The sequence below is a fragment of the Hemitrygon akajei genome, chromosome 29 (assembly GCF_048418815.1).
Source record: "Hemitrygon akajei chromosome 29, sHemAka1.3, whole genome shotgun sequence".
Taxonomy (NCBI): domain Eukaryota; kingdom Metazoa; phylum Chordata; class Chondrichthyes; order Myliobatiformes; family Dasyatidae; genus Hemitrygon; species Hemitrygon akajei.
In genome coordinates this window covers 42,631,016-42,649,632 of record NC_133152.1, presented here as the reverse complement: position 1 = coordinate 42,649,632, position 18,617 = coordinate 42,631,016, and the positions used below count along the sequence as shown (strand labels likewise).

General features: G+C 43.9%; 1 protein-coding gene across 2 annotated transcripts in view; it reads left to right on the top strand.

Moving 5' to 3' along the window:
• The window catches only part of tmem201 (transmembrane protein 201), a 185,878-nt gene that overhangs the window by 52,713 nt on the left and 114,548 nt on the right, over positions 1–18,617 (top strand). For both annotated transcript variants that reach the window (XM_073032260.1, XM_073032259.1), the window contains exons 5-6: positions 2,671–3,050; positions 17,443–17,646. In XM_073032260.1, the coding sequence (XP_072888361.1) occupies positions 2,671–3,050; positions 17,443–17,646 (584 nt within the window). The remainder of the gene's footprint in view (positions 1–2,670; positions 3,051–17,442; positions 17,647–18,617) is intronic.

Sequence of the window (18,617 nt, the reverse complement as noted above, 5' to 3'; positions counted from 1 at the left end):
AATAGTTTCCTCCAATTACCTTAAAATTGTGCCCCCCCCCCCCATATTAGCCATTTCAGCTCTTTCATCAGAATTTTTGTGTCCTCTTGAGAGAATGAACAGGGCTCACATTTAATGCCAGTTTAGCCTCCATGTTTGTGCTAAAGCCCATGTTGGGACCTAAATCCACAGCCTTTTAACTTGGAAGGTAGGGGTGTTGAACCTGATTCACCTAACTTCGATTTTTGAAAACTTGTCTTTCTTTGTTATTTTGACCAGGGTGGAATGTGGAACTTTAACAACCATTCCCTGTCTGTTAATGTTCTGACACCACTTTATATGTGCTATTTTGATTGATTCATTATTAATGATGACTGATTTGGTTTCTTCTTTCATGTTTGCTTGAGGCATGGTTTTAATGGTATGGTAGTGGGACCTTGTTATCCCATTTAGACACATGTGATTGAAACTTTTTTCCACAAACAGTCCAACTGATGTGGGTAACTGGTACATTAATATAGGTACCAAGTTTAAGCCAGAAGATTTATTTTCTGTAGTGTTGGTTTTTTCAGATATGTAGCTGAAATATTTTTTCTCCCAAGGCTATTTATTCAGCAGTGTGCAGAAATTATGTAGTGTAGTATTGCTGTAGGAAATATTTTCACTACTAAACTGATCCTTTGTTAGAAGGTGTTGAATCGAATTTGTGGGCTGAAAATCCTTATGAACAGCATAGAGATTATGACAAGATGGTTACCCAGTTAGTTGCCTGTGTCCTGCACCATGCTACTTACCTGTATGTCTCGTCTATTGACCCCTGAGCCTCCTGAATGATCTGGAGTTCATTCAGTCCCAGCTCCAACTCCTTTTTTGAAGCTGCAGCTGGATGCATTTCTTGCAGGTGTCGTCGTCAGTGACACTGGAGGAATCCCTGCCTTCCCACATCCCACAAGAGGAGCATTTCACAGTGGGCATCCCCACTGCTCTAAATGCACAGCAGTGAGAAAAGATTCAGAAAATGCATCAACTGCTTTGCAGGATGAGCAGAACTGAATATAAATTCATTTGAAATGATGTTTTGTTGATTAGATGCTTCTTTGGGTGAAGGTGCATGATTTCAAGGCACTACTTTGATGAGAGTAAGTTGTTTATATCTAGAGCAATGTATTAAGAGTACATTTGTACTGCAGCCGTAGCACCTTTTTAAAAAAATTTATGCAACAATAAAAGTCAGTTTTGCCCAAATCCATGTTTAGGCCTGAAGTGAATTGGATTTTGTTTGAATTGGATTGATCACAAATGCCAAGCATGAGTACCAAAGTACACTGATTCAACTTGTAATCTTCTAAATTCTAGTTATTCTCTGAAGTAGTTCCAGGATCCTGATGAGGGGTCTCAGCCCAAAACGTCAGCTTTTTATTCCTTTCCATAGATGCTGCCTGACCTGCTGTGTTCCTCCAATATTTTGTGAGTGTCGCTCTGGATTTCCAGCATCTGCAGAATCTCCTGTGTTTATTATTTTTCTAATACTATTGCCCCATTTGACATTCTTGTCATTAATTCACTAACCATTGGGAAAAAACTCTTAATTACTTATGCACACAATATGTCTGCAGTTTTGAAAATAATTGTTTAGATGTCCTTTTGACCCACTTCATTAAATGTGTCCCTAGTGATTTAAATATCTTATAACGATATTCCCTTATCTGTAATGTCATTCTAGTTAACCTGTATTATTCCTTCCTAATCCTGGTTCCGTTTGGGTTTGAGCTGGGGGAGGCATTCCTAGTAAATGTGCATCTCAGTCAGCCACAAGCTAGCAAAGATTTGTTTGTGGCAGTGCTTTAATAAAAATTGCCTTTCACGGCCACAGGATGTTGCAAAGTGCTTAATGTTTAACGGCGGTGTATTTCTTGTCACTGTGTAGAGGAAAACACAACATCTGGAAACCCAACAACTGAAAACCTATTTATTTTTTTAATGAGATGTGAACATTGCTATGGGCAATGCTTGTGTTTATTCAAACAGTGAACTGAGGAGATAATTGTAAGTTTATCATATTGATAAGGTCAAGGGTCACTGTTAAGTAGGCTGTTAAATTTCTGAAGTGTTAGCACAGATTATGTAACCACAGTTTGGAAGTGGTGTTGGTAGCCTGTTGACTTGACAAATTTTCTATTACTGTTTCATTTATACAACATTTCTGTTGTACAAATTTAAAATCAAGGGATGTTTATTTTTAAAAAAGAATAAAACGTTCTTAATTGTGAGAATTTTAAACAAGTCTTTGCAGATGTGGAAAGGATCTGTTTCTAATCTTGTGAAAGAGGTAAATATGAAAGCATGGGGAAGCCAATTCTGATGTTGAAGGTAATTGTGTAAATATCAGAGCTCTGGGGAAGGCTGGAGCAAATAAGACCATAAGATATAGGATTGGAATTAAGCCACTTGGCTCATGAAGTCTACTCTAGCTGATAATCATGGCTGATTATCCCTCTTAACCCCATTCTGCCTTCTCCTTGTAACCTTTGATACCGTTACTAATCAAGAACCTATCAATCTGTTTGAAATATACCCAATGCCATAGGTATTTTCTTCTCCAAGAAGTTGGAGAAGAATAGGGTCTTTTCTGCTGTTTGATTTTAAGAGGCTAAAATTATACCTACAGTGCATTTACTCTTTGTTTTACAGAGTTCCCATTATTCCGGCCTTTCTACTCCATTTCGAGTAATCTTTCTTCGATTCATGGCCTTTGTCTGTGGTGCTGTGTTGGTTGCCATGGCAATTTATGAATCAGGTGATCAACATGAGGTCCAAAAGACCACTACTGAAATGCCTGCACCTGATGTGCTACTGCATCCGTCCAGCAATGACAGCAAAACCATTTCTGTGTCGGCGCACAGTGCTGTCCTGAATGCCATAGCCTGGCAAGAGCTGCTAGAGATGGTGCCGGAGAGAATGGTGATCAACCTGCAAGTTGCATGGGACTATGGGAAGAACCACCAAATGGCTGTGGTTGCCACTGGCCTCCTCACTTGCTTATTGGCTGTTCTTATGGCTGGACGTATTAGGTGAGTCACATTTCTCTTATTTGTTATTCATTTGATGAGTATATTGGAAAAGGTTGTCATTTATCGTCCTGAAGTGAATGGCGAAATCTGGTGGTTTCTATAGTTGAAGTTCATACATTATGAGTAAGTTTTCCCAACCTGAGAGTTGTGCAGTAACTGGGACCACATTCATTCCGCTATGTTGCCTGGCTGATGGATGTCTTTCCCCTGATGTTGGGCATAGTTTGGGACAGGAGTTGGATGATCTGAGCCTTGTGCTGTAAACCTGGGTATCTATTGTGTTGCTGATCAAAACTTTAGGGAGCATCTATGAAAGTAAATTTGTTTTTGTGGGCAGAGGGAGGGAGGGGGAGGAGGAGAGATAAATGAAGGGTTAGGGTGGCCTTTTATATATTGGTGAGACCCGACGCAGACTGGGAGACCGTTTTGCTGAACACCTACACTCGGTCCGCCAGAAAAAGCAGGATCTCCCAGTGGCCACACATTTTAATTCCACGTCCCATTCCCATTCTGATATGTCTATCCATGGCCTCCTCTATTGTCAAAATGAATCCAAACTCAGGTTGGAGGAACAACACCTTATATACCAGCTGGGTAGCCTCCAACCTGATGGCATGAACATTGACTTCTCTAACTTCCGTTAATGCCCCTCCTCCCCTTCTTACCCCATCCCTGACATATTTAGTTGTTTGCCTGTTCTCCATCTCCCTCTGGTGCTCCCCCCCCCCCCCCCCCTTTCTTCCGAGGCCTCCCATCCCATGATCTTTTCCCTTCTCCAGCTCTGTATCACTTTCACCAATCACCTTTCCAGCTCTTAGCTTCATCCCACCCCCTCCGGTCTTCTCCTATCATTTTGCATTTCCCTCTCCCCCCACTACTTTCAAATCTCTTACTATCTTTCCTTTCGGTTAGTCCTGACGAAGGGTCTTGGCCCGAAACGTCGACAGCGCTTCTCCCTATCGATGCTGCCTGGCCTGCTGTGTTCTACCAGCATTTTGTGTGTGTTGTTGTTTGAATTTCCAGCATCTGCAGATTTCCTCGTGTTTGCTCTTTAAATTCACTACTGCGAAGCCTCTGCCAGTGATGCCTACACTGAAGAAGTTTAAATCTTCTCTTCAACGGGAGTTCAGTGAAACCCTCTCTCGCTGCTCCCCATCTATAATTCCTTCGGCCCTTCAACTTTTCGATCATATTTTGACCCAGACCCGCTATTACAGCCATATATCCTTCCTTGGAACGTGTCTCCGCCGCCAACTGACTCCAGTTGGCTTCAGGATCCGTTTTCGAGCTTCTCAATTTGGACCTTCTGAGGATCCCAGGTACTCACATTTAATTGACTCTGCCTCCCGTTGTTTCTCCCGTCGAGCTCTGAGGGCGACACTCTCCGCCATGAGAAGGTACCTGGCGTCCCTATCACAATCACTTTCACGCCTCCGGGACACCTTTTTCTCCGTTTGCGATGGACCTGTCCGTTATTTCATCCTCCATCGGATCCACACGTGCAATCTCCATTTCTTTGAGTTTATCACGTCCTGCAAGGATCGCAAGATCTTCCATCTGCTGACCCCAGAGCATGGTCTTCGTATCGCGGCACGGGCCCAGCCGTCGATCTCGGCTGCCCCAGCAACCCAGGGCATATTGAAAACCTGGACTCCAGTGCCATCACCGCGCGTTCCAACGGCCATGGATTCGCCCCGGCTGTCGATCTCGGCTGCCCCAGAGTCCCAGGGTATTTTGAAAATCCGGACTCCAGTACCATCAACGCGGGTTCCAAAGACCATGGACAGCTTCAAAGCGATTGCGCAACCACCGACTGCGACTCCAGCCTTGAACTCCAGGCCGGGTCTTCACATGCTGCGGTTGTGACTCCCATCTCCCCTTCCCCCACCACCACTCTGCAATCCCCTCTCCCTCAGATCCCATCGTCAGCTCCTGGGCCCTCAGAGGCTCCATCTTCCTCTCACTCCAACACTTCCCTCTCCACTGACACTACCAGCCTCCCTCCCCCCTCTGATCCCATCTCTCATCCGTGCCGGGTCTTCACCATTCCCTCCGACCTTCAACTCTCTGAGGCAGAGCGCTCTGTCCCCATTAAGGGCCTCACCTTTGTCCCCCTTTGCCCACACCTCAGTGAGTTCTGCGTATGCCATGACGCTGAACTCTTCTTCCGCTAGCTCCTTCTCCGAGCTTACTTCTTTGACAAGGACTCTCTTACACCCACCGATGACCCCTTCTCCTGTCTTCAACCCTCCTCCTCTTCATGGACACCCTGTTCTGGTCTTCTACCTGCTCTGGATCTCTTTATTGCTAATTGCCGACGGGACATCAACTGTCTTGACTTCACCACACCCTGTTCCAATTCCATCCTCACTCCTTCCGAACGCTCTGCTCTCTGCTCCCTCTGCACCAATCCCAACCTCACTATAAAACCTGCTGATAAGGGGGGAGCTGTTGTTGTCTGGCGTACTGACCTCTACCTGGCCGAGGCACAGCGACAACTCTCTGATACCTCCTCTTATTTACCCCTTGATTATGACCCCACTAAGGAGCACCAGGCCATTGTCTCCTATACCATCACCAACCTTATCAGCTCTGGGGATCTCCCATCCACTGCCACCAACCTCATAGTTCCCACACCCCGCACTTCCCGTTTCTACCTCCTACCCAAGATCCACAAACCTGCCTGTCCAAGTAGACCTATTGTCTCAGCTTGCTCCTGCCCCACTGAACTCATTTCTGCATACCTTGACACTGTCTTATCCCCCCTTGTTCAATCTCTTCCCACCTATGTTCGTGACACTTCTCATGCTTTGAATTTTTTCAATGATTTTAAGTTCCCTGGCCCCCACCGTCTTATTTTCACTATGGACATCCAGTCCCTATATACCTCCATCCCCCACCGAGATGGTCTCGAAGCTCTTCGGTTTTTTTTGGATTCCAGACCTAACCAATTCCCCTCTACCACCACTCTCCTCCGTCTAGCGGAATTAATTCTTACTCTCAATAATTTCTCCTTTGGCTCCTCCCACTTCCTCCAAACCAAGGGTGTAGTCATGGGCACCCATATGGGTCCCAGTTATGCCTGGCTTTTTGTTGGCTTTGTGGAACAGTCCATGTTCCAAGGCTATACTGGTATCCATCCCCCTCTTTTCCTTTGCTACATCGACGACTGCATTGGCGCTGCCTCTTGCACGCATTCTGAGCTCGTCGACTTCATTAACTTTGCCTCCAACTTTCACCCTGCCCTCAAATTTACCTGGTCCATTTCCGACACCTCCCTCCCCTTTCTTGATCTTTCTGTCTCCATCTCTGGAGACAGCCTATCTACTGATATCTACTATAAGCCTACAGACTCTCACAGCTACCTGGACTATTCCTCTTCCCACCCTGTCTCTTGCAAAAAGGCTATCCCCTTCTCACAATTCCTCCGTCTCCGCCACATCTGCTCTCAGGATGAGGCTTTTCATTCCAGGACAAAGGAGATGTCTTCCTTTTTTAAATAAAGGGGCTTCCCTTAGTCCACCATCAACTCTGCTCTCAAACGCATTTCTCCCATTTCCCGCACATCTGCCCTCACCCCATCCACCCGCCACCCCACTCGAGATAGGGTTCCCCTTGTCCTCACCTACCACCCCACCAGCCTCCAGGTCCAACGTATAATTCTCCGTAACTTCCGCCACCTCCAACGGGATCCCACTACCAAACACATTTTTCCCTCCCCCCCCCCCCCTTTCTGCGTTTCACAGGGATCGCTCCCTACGCGACTCCCTTGTCCACTTGTCCCCCCCATCCCTTCCCACCGATCTCCCTCCTGGCACTTATCCTTGTAAACGGAACAAGTGCTACACCTGCCCTTACACTTCATTCCTCACCACCATTCAGGGCCCCAGACTGTCCTTCCAGGTGAGGCGACACTTCACCTGTGAGTCAGCTGGTGTGGTATACTGCGTCCGGTGTTCCCGGTGTGGCCTTTTATATATTGGTGAGACCCAACGCAGACTGGGAGACCGTTTTGCTGAACACCTACGCTCTGTCCGCCAGAAAAAGCAGGATCTCCCAGTGGCCACACATTTTAAATCCACGTCCCATTCCCATTCTGTTATGTCTATCCATGGCCTCCTCTATTGTCAAAATGAATCCAAACTCGGGTTGGAGGAAAAACACCTTATATACCGGCTGGGTAGCCTCCAACATGATGGCATGAACATTGACTTCTCTAACTTCCGTTAATGCCCCTCCTCCACTTCTTACCCCATCCCTGACATATTTAGTTGTTTGCCTGTTCTCCATCTCCCTCTGGTGCTCCCCCCCCTCCTTTCTTTCTCCTGAGGCCTCCCGTCCCATGATCTTTCTCCAGCTCTGTATCACTTTCGCCAATCTCCTTTCCAGCTCTTAGCTTCATCCCACCACCTCCGGTCTTCTCCTATCATTTCGCCTTTCCCCCTCCCCCCACTTCTTTCAAATCTCTTACTATCTTTCCTTTCAGTTAGTCCTGACGAAGGGTCTTGGCCCGAAACGTCGACAGCGCTTCTCCCTATCGATGCTGCCTGGCCTGCTGTGTTCTACCAGCATTTTGTGTGTGTTGTTGTTTGAATTTCCAGCATCTGCAGATTTCCTTGTGTTTGGACTTTTAGTCATTTCCTTTTCCTGAATGCCAGTTTCATTTACCAGTGAATGTGTCAGAATACTGGATGATGGAAAATATTGCTTTGTGAATCTCAATTTTAATATCCAGATTTGGTGCATAGCTGTTGCTGTACATCAGGTGGTAACTTGAGCTGTTTATTTTTCAATGGCAAAAGGGGGTATCCAGTTCTGATTAGAAGCAGTAAAGCAGCGCAAGTGATGCCAGATTCCTATGTTCTCTGTTAGTACCAACTTGCACAATGAAAGACATGTAGACATGGTACAGGAGCCGTTGTTGCCCAGACAATCGTACCGTGGCAAGAATCACAGAGCGAATGATTTGCCATCCTTGCTCAATCCAAATATTTCAGGATGCACACTTGTATTGGCACTTAATTCTGAAGGCAAGAGATAAATTTCTCCCTAGGGGATTTAGTGATAACTTCCTGGTTAAAATTACTTGGCATTGATGCAGTGTCGAAGAGAAATTGTAGCAGCATATGCATTCAGAAAATAAAGCATTTCCAGTACTGCTGTACATAGCAATTGAGTAATTTTCTGCTAGTTTATAAAAATGCTGCTGTAGAGTTCATATAGGAGTTGACTTGCATTATTTTTTACACAGTTCATGATTGCTCTTTCCTGTGATGATAAATACCATCTTCGAAATCTTGCACAATTTTTGCTTAGAGTTATTGCTGAAGGTGAAAGTTACAGGCAGGTGGTCACTCCGGGGCCACGGGAGGCAAATAGGTGGGTCACGGTCAGGAAGGGGAAGAGGCAGGTACTAGAGAGTACCCCAGTGGCTGTACCCCTTGACAATAAGTACTCATGTTTGAGTACTGTTGGGGGGGACAGCCTACCTGGAGGAAGTGACAGTGGCCGGGCCTCCGGCACAGAGGACGGCCCTGTAGCTCAGAAGGGTAGGGATAGAAGAAAGAGGACCATAGTAATAGGGGACTCGATAGTCAGGGGTTCAGACAGGCGGTCCTGTGGAGGTGATCGGGAGTCCCAGATGGTAGTTTGCCTCCCTGGTGCCAGGGTTCGGGACGTTTCTGATCGCATCCAATATATCCTGAAGTGGGAGGGTGAAGAGCCAGAGGTCGTGGTACATGTAGGTACCAATGACATAGGTAGGAAAGGGGAAGAGGTCCTGAAACGAGAGTATAGGGAGTTAGGAAGGCAGTTAAGAAGAAGGACCACAAAGTTAGTAATCTCGGGATTACTGCCTGTGCCACGCGACAGTGAGAGTAGGAATGGAATTAGGTGGAGGATGAATGCGTGGTTGAGGGATTGGAGCAGGGGGCAGGGATTCAAGTTTCTGGATCATTGGGACCTCTTCTGGGGCAGGCGAGACCTGTTCAAGAAGGACGGGTTACACTTGAATCCTGGGGGGACCAATATCCTAGCGGGGAGGTTTGCTAGGGCTACAGGGCAGACTTTAAACTAGTAAGATGGGGGGGAGGAATTTGAGGAAACTATGGGAGAGGAGGTTAGTTCACCAGTAGAGCAAGTAAGTAGACAGTGTGTGAGGGAGGAAAGGCAGGTGATGGAGAAGGGATGCGCTCAGCCCGGAGATGTAGGGGAGAAGAAAGAAAAGGATAATAAATTTGAATGCATTGTTAGGGATGAAAAGAGAGGAGGAGGTGGAGAGAATCTTAAATGTATCTATTTTAATGCTAGGAGCATTGTAAGAAAGGTGGATGAGCTTAAAGCGTGGATTGATACCTGGAATTATGATGTTGTAGCTATTAGTGAAACATGGGTGCAGGAAGGGTGTGATTGGAAACTAAATATTCCTGGATTTAGTTGCTTCAGGTGTGATAGAGTAGGAGGGGCCAGAGGAGGAGGTGTTGCATTGCTTGTCTGAGAAAATCTTATGGCGGTGCTTTGGAAGGATAGATTAGAGAGCTCCTCTAGGGAGGCTATTTGGGTGGAATTGAGGAATGGGAAAGGTGTAGTAACACTGATAGGAGTGTATTATAGGCCACCTAATGGGGAGCGTGAGTTGGAAGAGCAAATGTGTAAGGAGATAGCAGATATTTGTAGTAAACACAAGGTGGTGATTGTGGGAGATTTTAATTTTCCACACATAGATTGGGAAGCTCATTCTGTAAAAGGGCTGGATGGTTTAGAGTTTGTGAAATGTGTGCAGGATAGTTTTTTGCAACAATACATAGAAGTACCGACTGGAGATGGGGCAGTGTTGGATCTCCTGTTAGGGAATGCGATAGGTCAGCTGACAGATGTATGTGTTGGGGAGCACTTCGGGTCCAGTGATCACAATAGCATTAGCTTCAATATAATTATGGAGAAGGACAGGACTGGACCTAGAGTTGAGATTTTTGATTGGAGAAAGGCTAACTTTGAGGAGATGCGCAGGGATTTAGAGAGAGTGGATTGGGTCAAGTTGTTTTATGGGAAGGATGTAATAGAGAAATGGAGGTCATTTAAGGGTGAAATTATGAGGGTACAGAATCTTTATGTTCCTGTTGGGTTGAAAGGAAAGGTTAAAGGTTTGAAAGCGCCATGGTTTTCAAGGGATATTAGAAACTTGGTTCGGAAAAAGAGGGATGTCTACAATAGATATAGGCAGCATGGTGTAAAGGAATTGCTCGAGGAATATAAAGAATGTAAAAGGAACCTTAAGAAAGATTAGAAAAGCTAAAAGAAGATACGAGTTTGGTTTGGCAAATAAGGTGGAAGTAAATCCGAAAGGTTTCTACAGTTATATTAAAAGCAAGAGGATAGTGAGGGATAAAATTGGTCCCTTAGAAAATCAGGGTGGTCAGCTATGTGTGGAGCCGAGGGAGATGGGAGAGATTTTGAACGATTTCTTCTCTTCGGTATTCACTAAGGAGAAGGATATTGAATTGTGTAAGGTGTGGGAAACAAGTAAGGAAGTTATGGAACCTATGACAATTAAAGAGGTGGAAGTACTGGCGCTTTAAAGAAATTTAAAAGTGGATAAATCTCCGGGTCCTGACAGGATATTCCCCAGGACCTTGAGGGAAGTTTGTGTAGAGATAGCAAGAGCTCTGACGGAGATCTTTCAGATGTCATTAGAAACGGGGATTGTGCCGTTGGATTGGCGTATTGCTCCTGTGGTTCCATTGTTTAAAAAGGGTTCTAGAAGTAAGCCTGGCAATTATAGACCTGTCAGTTTGACATCAGTGGGTAAATTAATGGAAAGTATTCTTAGAGATAGTATTTATAATTATCTGGATAGACAGGATCTGATTAGGAGTAGCCAGCATGGATTTGTGCGTGGAAAGTCATGTTTAACAAACCTTATTGAATTTTTTGAAGAAGTTACGAGGAATGTTGACGAGGGTAAGGCAGTGGATGTAGTCTATATGGACTTCAGCAAGGCCTTTGACAAAGTTCCACATGGAAGGTTAGTTAAGAAGGTTCAGTCGTTAGGTATTAATGCTGGAGTAATAAAATGGATTCAACAGTGGCTAGATGGGAGATGCAAGAGAGTAGTGGTGGATAATTGTTTATCGGGATGGAGGCCGGTGACTAGCGGGGTGCCTCAGGGATCTGTTTTGGGCCCAATGTTGTTTGTAATATACATAAATGATCTGGATGATGGGGTGATAAATTGGATTAGTAAGTATGCCGATGATACTAAGGTAGGAGGTGTTGTGGATAATGAGGTGGGTTTTCAAAGCTTGCAGGGAGATTTATGCCGGTTAGAAGAATGGGCTGAACGTGGCAGATGGAGTTTAATGCTGAGAAGTGTGAGGTTCTACATTTTGGCAGGAATAATCCAAATAGAACATACAGGGTAAATGGTAGGGCATTGAGGAATGCAGTGGAACAGAGAGATCTAGGAATAACAGTGCATAGTTCCCTGAAGGTGGAGTCTCATGTAGATAGGGTGGTGAAGAAGGCTTTTGGAACGCTGGCCTTTATAAATCAGAGCATTGAGTACAGAAGTTGGGATGTAATGTTAAAATTGTACAAGGCATTGGTAAGGCCAAATTTGGAATATTGTGTACAGTTCTGGTCACCGAATTATAGGAAAGATATCAATAAATTAGAGAGAGTGCAGAGACGATTTACTAGGATGTTACCTGGGTTTCAGCACTTAAGTTACAGAGAAAGGTTGAACAAGTTAGGTCTCTATTCATTGGAGGGTAGAAGGTTGAGGGGGGGATTTGATCGAGGTATTTAAAATTTTGAGAGGGATAGATAGAGTTGACGTGAATAGGCTGTTTCCATTGAGAGTAGGGGAGATTCAAACAAGAGGACATGATTTGAGAGTTAGGGGGCAAAAGTTTAAGGGAAACACGAGGGTATTTCTTTACTCAGAGAGTGATAGCTGTGTGGAATGAGCTTCCTGTAGAAGTAGTAGAGGCAAGTTCAGTTGTGTCATTTAAGGTAAAATTGGATAGGTATATGGACAGGAAAGGAGTGGAGGGTTATGGGCTGAGTGCGGGTAGGTGGGACTAGGTGAGATTAAGAGTTCGGCATGGACTAGGAGGGCCGGAATAGCCTGTTTCCGTGCTGTGATTGTTATATGGTTATATGGTGAAGATTCAGTCTAATTTGTTTGTGCAAGCATAACTTTTAATTAGTATATTGCATTGCTTGCACCTGTATTCAGTGGTGATTAGCCCAACATGCTTATGAAGGGTTGCTGTGGGGCAATAGTATCCAGATTTGCCCAATTTGATTCGCATGACTCATTCAAGATGTATCTAATGAGGATTCAGGACCCTAATGGAGATGCATTAATGTAGATTTAACTTGTTGTAATGGGACATTGCAAAAATAGGTACGTATTGCCAGTATTTAGCCCACTTCCTTTATTTTTTGGTTAAGCATCCTTAGGAGCTTTTTAAATACTTGTGACCTCTTCAGTCTTCTCTTGTTCACTGTCAGGTGATGCAGTAAGTCTAATTTGCAATACTGATATCCTTTAGAAACTGTAGAACAAAGCTTTAAAAACAGCCAAGCCATTTGGACTTGATGTGATGCAAAGCAACAATGTTGTTTCTGGGCTTCATGATTAAAATGAGCTTGCACTTTTGAGTACATTTCAAATTACAATATTATTAGCCATTTCTGGATTCAATCCATCATAAAGTCTTTTAATTTACTTAGGAGCAGAATTAGGCCATTTGGCCCATTGAGTCTGCTCAACCTTTCCATGGTGACTGATTTTTTTTTATCCCTCTCAATTGAATTCTCCTGCCTTCTTCCTGTAACCTTTAACACCCTGATTAAACGAGAACCTATCAACCTCCACCTTAAATATACCCAGTGATCTGCCCCCTTCCAATCTGCTTTGTCCAGCTCCTCTCTTATACTTCCAATTTCCTTTACTCCACTGTAATACTGATGCATTGGATTTTACTTTCTCAAACTGCAGGGTGAATTCTATCGTGTTATGGTCACTACCTCCTAAGGGTACATTTACCTGAAGCTTCCTAATCAAATCTGGGTCAATACATAACACCCAATCCAGAATTGCCATTCTCTTAGTGAGCTCAACTACAAGCTGCTTTAAAAAGCCATCTTGTAGGCATTCTGCAAATTCTCCCTCTTGGGATCCAGCACCAACCTGATTTTCCCAATCTAGATACATATCGAAATTCCCCAGGACTACCTTAACTTTGCCCTTTTGACATTCCTTTTCTATCTCCTGTTGTAATTTTAGCTCATATTTTTGTTACTGTTTGGAGACCTGTACATGCCTCCTATCAGGGTCTTTTTACCTTGCAGTTTCTTAGCTTTATCCATAATGATTCTACGCCTTCCAATCCTATGTCACATATTTCTAAGGATTTTTTTTTTCGATACAATATGTATCATTGGATGTTAAGCACCCAACTGTGATCTACCCGCTACGACTCGGAGCTGTCCTTGACATCATACCTGCCGATCTTTAACTGCGCCACAAAGTCTTCTACTTTATTCTGTACACAGTGTTCATTCAAATACAGTATATTACCACTCCTGTGTTCATCACCCATTTTGATTTTGCCCCATGTTATACTTCAGTTCATCCCAGTGACTGCAATTTTGTCTGTTATCTGACTGTCCTTCGTCACAGTCTCATTACACAATGCATTGACTTGTATACCAACTGCCCCATCCTCAGCCCTGTCACTCCAGTGTCCATCCCTCAGCCAGTTTTTAGTTTAAACCCTCCACACACCTCTAGCAAATCAATGATCCAGAAATCTGAAACCCTGCCCCATGCACCAATTCCTCAGCCACGCATTCATTTGCTAAATTATCCTATTACCCTCACTGGCACGTGGCACAGGCAGCAATCCAGAGATTACTACCCTGCAGGACCTGTTTTTCAATTTACTGCCTAACTCATTATTTTCTCCCTTCAGGACCTCCTCCCTTTCCCTACCTATGTCATTGTTTCCAATACAAACTATGCTTTTTGACTGATCGCCCTCCTCCTTTAGGATGCCATGGATCCAATCCAAGACATCCCTGACCCTGGCACCTGAGAAGCAACATCCAACTGACAATATTTTGACATTGATCAAAATTGCTCAGGGTTATGTACTCTTTTGATTGAGGGGGTTGATGTTTAAAAACTGGCTATTCAAGTGCTGGTATTCACTAGAATCTATTTCACATCATTTTTCAATGGATTTGTTTATTAACCTAACATCGTTCAATGAGAGATATGTTTGCTAAAACCTGTTAAGAGTTGACGATATCAGCCAACAAGGTAACTACCAAGGCATTCTCGCCGATAGAACTGCTGCTCACTGGATGGTTTTTGTTTCTCACACCGTTCTCTGTAAACTCTAGAGATTGTTATGCATGAAAATCCCAGGAGATCAGCAATTTCTGAAATGCTTAAACCACCCCACCCGGCACCAACAATCATTCAACAGTCAAAATTACCTAGATCACATTTCTTCTCCATTCTCATGTTTGGTCTGAACAACAACTGAACCTCACTGCCATTTTTATGTATTAAGTTGCTGCCACCTGATTGGCTGATCAGATATTTGCAATAACCACTAGGTGTACCTCATAAAGTGACCATTGAGTGTGTATTGAAAGTCTGCACAATTGTTTAGGGACGCCACCTTTAGCTGTCATAGTTCACATTACAGCGCTTTGCCAAAGACTGGCAGCTAAAGGGAAAGTCAGTAACCCAGCTAAAGTCTTGCAAATCTTAATTCCTAATTATGGCCTCTCAAGTGGCAGAAGTTGAGTGTGAGGGTAGAGAGCACTTACCTACCCAGTCTGCCTTATCTGACTGCAGAACAGTCCAGCCTTCTTGAGACTACACATACATAATTCTGCTATAGTAACACTAAGCAGCATTAAATATTGCAAAGCGTCTTAACCTGTCTTGTCTCTTTGAAACAGCCATTAATTAATCCCATTCATCTTTTGGCACAGTTCTGGAAATTTCTCAAATATGTATCTAACTCTCTTTAGGAAAATTACTCTGCATATGCTTTCATCATTTCCTTTTCAATGGTGAATTCTGAAATTTTGTAATTTGCTGACTTTAAACAAAACTATGAAAATGGACAAGGGAGAGCCAGTGGATATAGTATACCTGGACGTCCAGAAAGCTTTTGATGAAGTCCCACATAGGAGATTAGTGGGCAAGATTAGGGCACATGGTATTGGGGGCAGAGTACTGACATGGATTGAAAATTGGCTGGCTGACAGGAAACAAAGAGTAGCGATTAACGGGTCCCTTTCGGAATGGCAGGCTGTGACCAGTGGGGTACCGCAAGGTTCGGTGCTGGGACTGCAGCTGTTTACAATATACATTAATGATTTAGATGAAGGGATTAAAATTAACATTAACAAATTTGCTGATGACACAAAGCTGGGTGGCAGTGTGAAATGTCAGGAGGATGTTATGAGAATGCAGGGTGACTTGGACAGGTTGGGTGATTGGGCAAATGTATGGCAGATACAGTTTAATGTGGATAAATGTGAGGTTATCCACTTTGGTGGCAAGAACAGGAAGGCAGATTACTATCTAAATGGAGTCAAGTTAGGAAAAGGGGAAGTACAACGAGATCTAGGTGTTCTTGTACATCAGTCAATGAAAGCAAGCATGCAGGTACAGCAGGCAGTGAAGAAAGCTAATGGCATGCTGGCTTTTATAACAAGAGGAATTGAGTATAGGAGTAAAGAGGTCCTTCTGCAGCTGTACAGGGCCCTGGTGAGACCCCACCTGGAGTATTGTGTGCAGTTTTGGTCTCCAAATTTGAGGAAGGACAAATTGCTATTGAGGGAGTGCAGCGTAGGTTCACAAGGTTAATTCCCAGTATGGCGGGACTGTCATATGTTGAAAGATTGGAGCGAGTGGGCTTGTATACACTGGAATTTAGAAGGATGAGAGGGGATCTGATTGAAACATATAAGATTAAGGGATTGGACACACTGGAGGCAGGAAGCATGTTCCCGCTGATGGGTGAGTCCAGAACTAGAGGCCACAGTTTAAGAATAAGGGGTAGGCCATTTAGAACAGAGATGCGGAAAAACTTTTTCACCCAGAGAATGGTGGATATGTGGAATACTCTGCCCCAGAAGGCAGTGGAGGCCAAGTCTCTGGATGCATTCAAGAGAGAGTTAGATAGAGCTCTTATAGATAGTGGGGTCAAGGGATATGGGGAGAGGGCAGGAACGGGGTACTGATTGTGTATGATCAGCCATGATCACAGTGAATGGCGGTGCTGGCTAGAAGGGCCGAATGGCCTACTCCCGCACCTACTGTCTATTGTAAAAAGTCCCCTGAATTGTTTAACAGTTATCAAATTTAAGGTATCACTGGAGAGAAACTGAAATATTCAGACTTTAATCTGATATTATTCACTTCTAGAGCAGTGAAGTTAATGAGAAGATTTAGCTGGCAAATTCATATTCACCCAAATGAACGTAGATTTTTCTGTTAAAGTGGATTCATGTCCAGAAGCCACAGGTTTAAGATAATTGCAGAAGAACCTAATGAAAGATCATGTAGTGAAATATCTGGAATCACTGCTCGCTGGTAGAGGCAGATAGTGACCTTAAGACAATCTTAAATAAATAAAACTGCAAGATGTGTGCAAAGAACACTTGACTAGGATAATTGGAGGACTCTTTAGAAATGGATGAGGCCAGGTTCCTCTCCTAAACAGTTTGATTTTTACCATACCGAAGTGGAGGATACAGAGTGCAAGTCAACCTTCCCCTTCTAAGAAAGTGAGCAGGTACCTCATTATAAACACAAGGGATTCTACAGTTACTGCACATCTTGAACAGCACATACAAAATGCTGGAGGAACTCAGCAAACCATGCAGCATCAGTGGAGGTAAATAATCAGTCAATGTTTTGGGCAGAGACCCCCACCCCCCCATCATGACTGGAATAGAGATGGTGAAGCCATCTGAGGATGTAGGTAGATGGGTGGGGTAAGGGAGGAATGAAGTAAGAAGCTGGCAGGTGATGGGTGTCAAAGGTAAAAGGCTTAAGAAGGAATTTGATAGGAGAGGACAGTGGACCATGAGATGAAGGAAGAAGGGCACTAGAGGGAGGTGATGGGTAGATGAGAAGAAAAGGGTAAGCATGTAACTAGAATGGGGAATGGAAAGAGGGGGTGAGAAATTACCATAGTTAGGGAAATCAATGTTCACACCGTCAGGCTCGTTTGTTAGTTTGAATTGTGGCTTTTTAGCTGCTGTAAACTGGTTCTTGAAATTTCTCTCGCCTCTGTTTATTTGGAATATTGTTTTAAAGTATCTGATTTTCTTCCACATCAAATTCCCCTAGGTTGCGGAGAATTGACGCAATGGCTTCTCTTCTCTGGCTGGCCGTGATGAGTTTGTATTTGGTGGAGGATTACCTGCAGACTGATGCTCCTGGGTGGCTCGACACTCTGAAATTCAGCACCACCTCCTTGTGTTGCTTAGTGGGATTCACTGCAGCCATCGCTACTCGGAAGTCAACTGGCCATCGGCAATACAGAGCACGAAGGTCAGAATCTGAACAATGAACAGTGGCAGCATATGAACTCCTGTGTAACTGATTCTGTCCTCCTACAGTGGAATGCTGTTTCTTATTTCGCTTTCCCAACATTTGGTTGTCTCCTGAGGAATTTAAAGTTGCAGCATCATTATTCTTTGACCTATGTGAATGAGTTGGACTTGACAATCCTATAAAATCAAACCTCACGTCTATGTACTCTTTTTCCATGGAATTTAGGCTAAATTTACTGAACACTTTCATTAGGCACAAATTCAAATATCATAATATTTCTTGGATGATCTTGGAATATAGGTCATATAATTGCTATTAATTTACTTAAAGACTGTCAGTAGATCTCTTAGCATAATTAACATGCTCACAAATTGCTTTAATATTAGTTTAACACTTTAATTGACCATAAAGCCAATTAATGTGGCCATTTGGCCCATGGAGTCTGTTCCACCATTCCACCAAGCCTAATTTATCCCTCTCAACCCCCATTCTCCAGACATCTCCCCATAACCTTTGATACCCTTACCAATCAAGAACCTATCCACATCTATTTAAATATACTTAATGATGACCTGCACAACCGCATAGTGGCGATGAATTCCAGAGTCACCTCCCTCTGGCTAAAAAAAATTTCTCCTCTGTTCAAAAGGTATGTCCTTGTATTCTAAGGCTGTGCCCTCTGGACTGAGAATCTCCCACTATAGGAAACATCCTTTCCAAGTTTGGAGGGGGGTGGTGAGTGGGTGGGAGAGGGGGATTGAAGTGAGAAGCTGGAGGGTGACCAAAGCCCTAATTGGCCCTAATCTGAGAGCTGATCACCTTTGCGTAGCTGTGGCTGCTATGGCGAGCAATTAAACTGAATCCTGGTGCTAATAATAGTTTCAGGAATATTCATATTACTTGCTGGTCATCACAAGTTGACATTGGAGAAATAAATAAGTACCTCCAAATAGTTAAGACCAAAATTG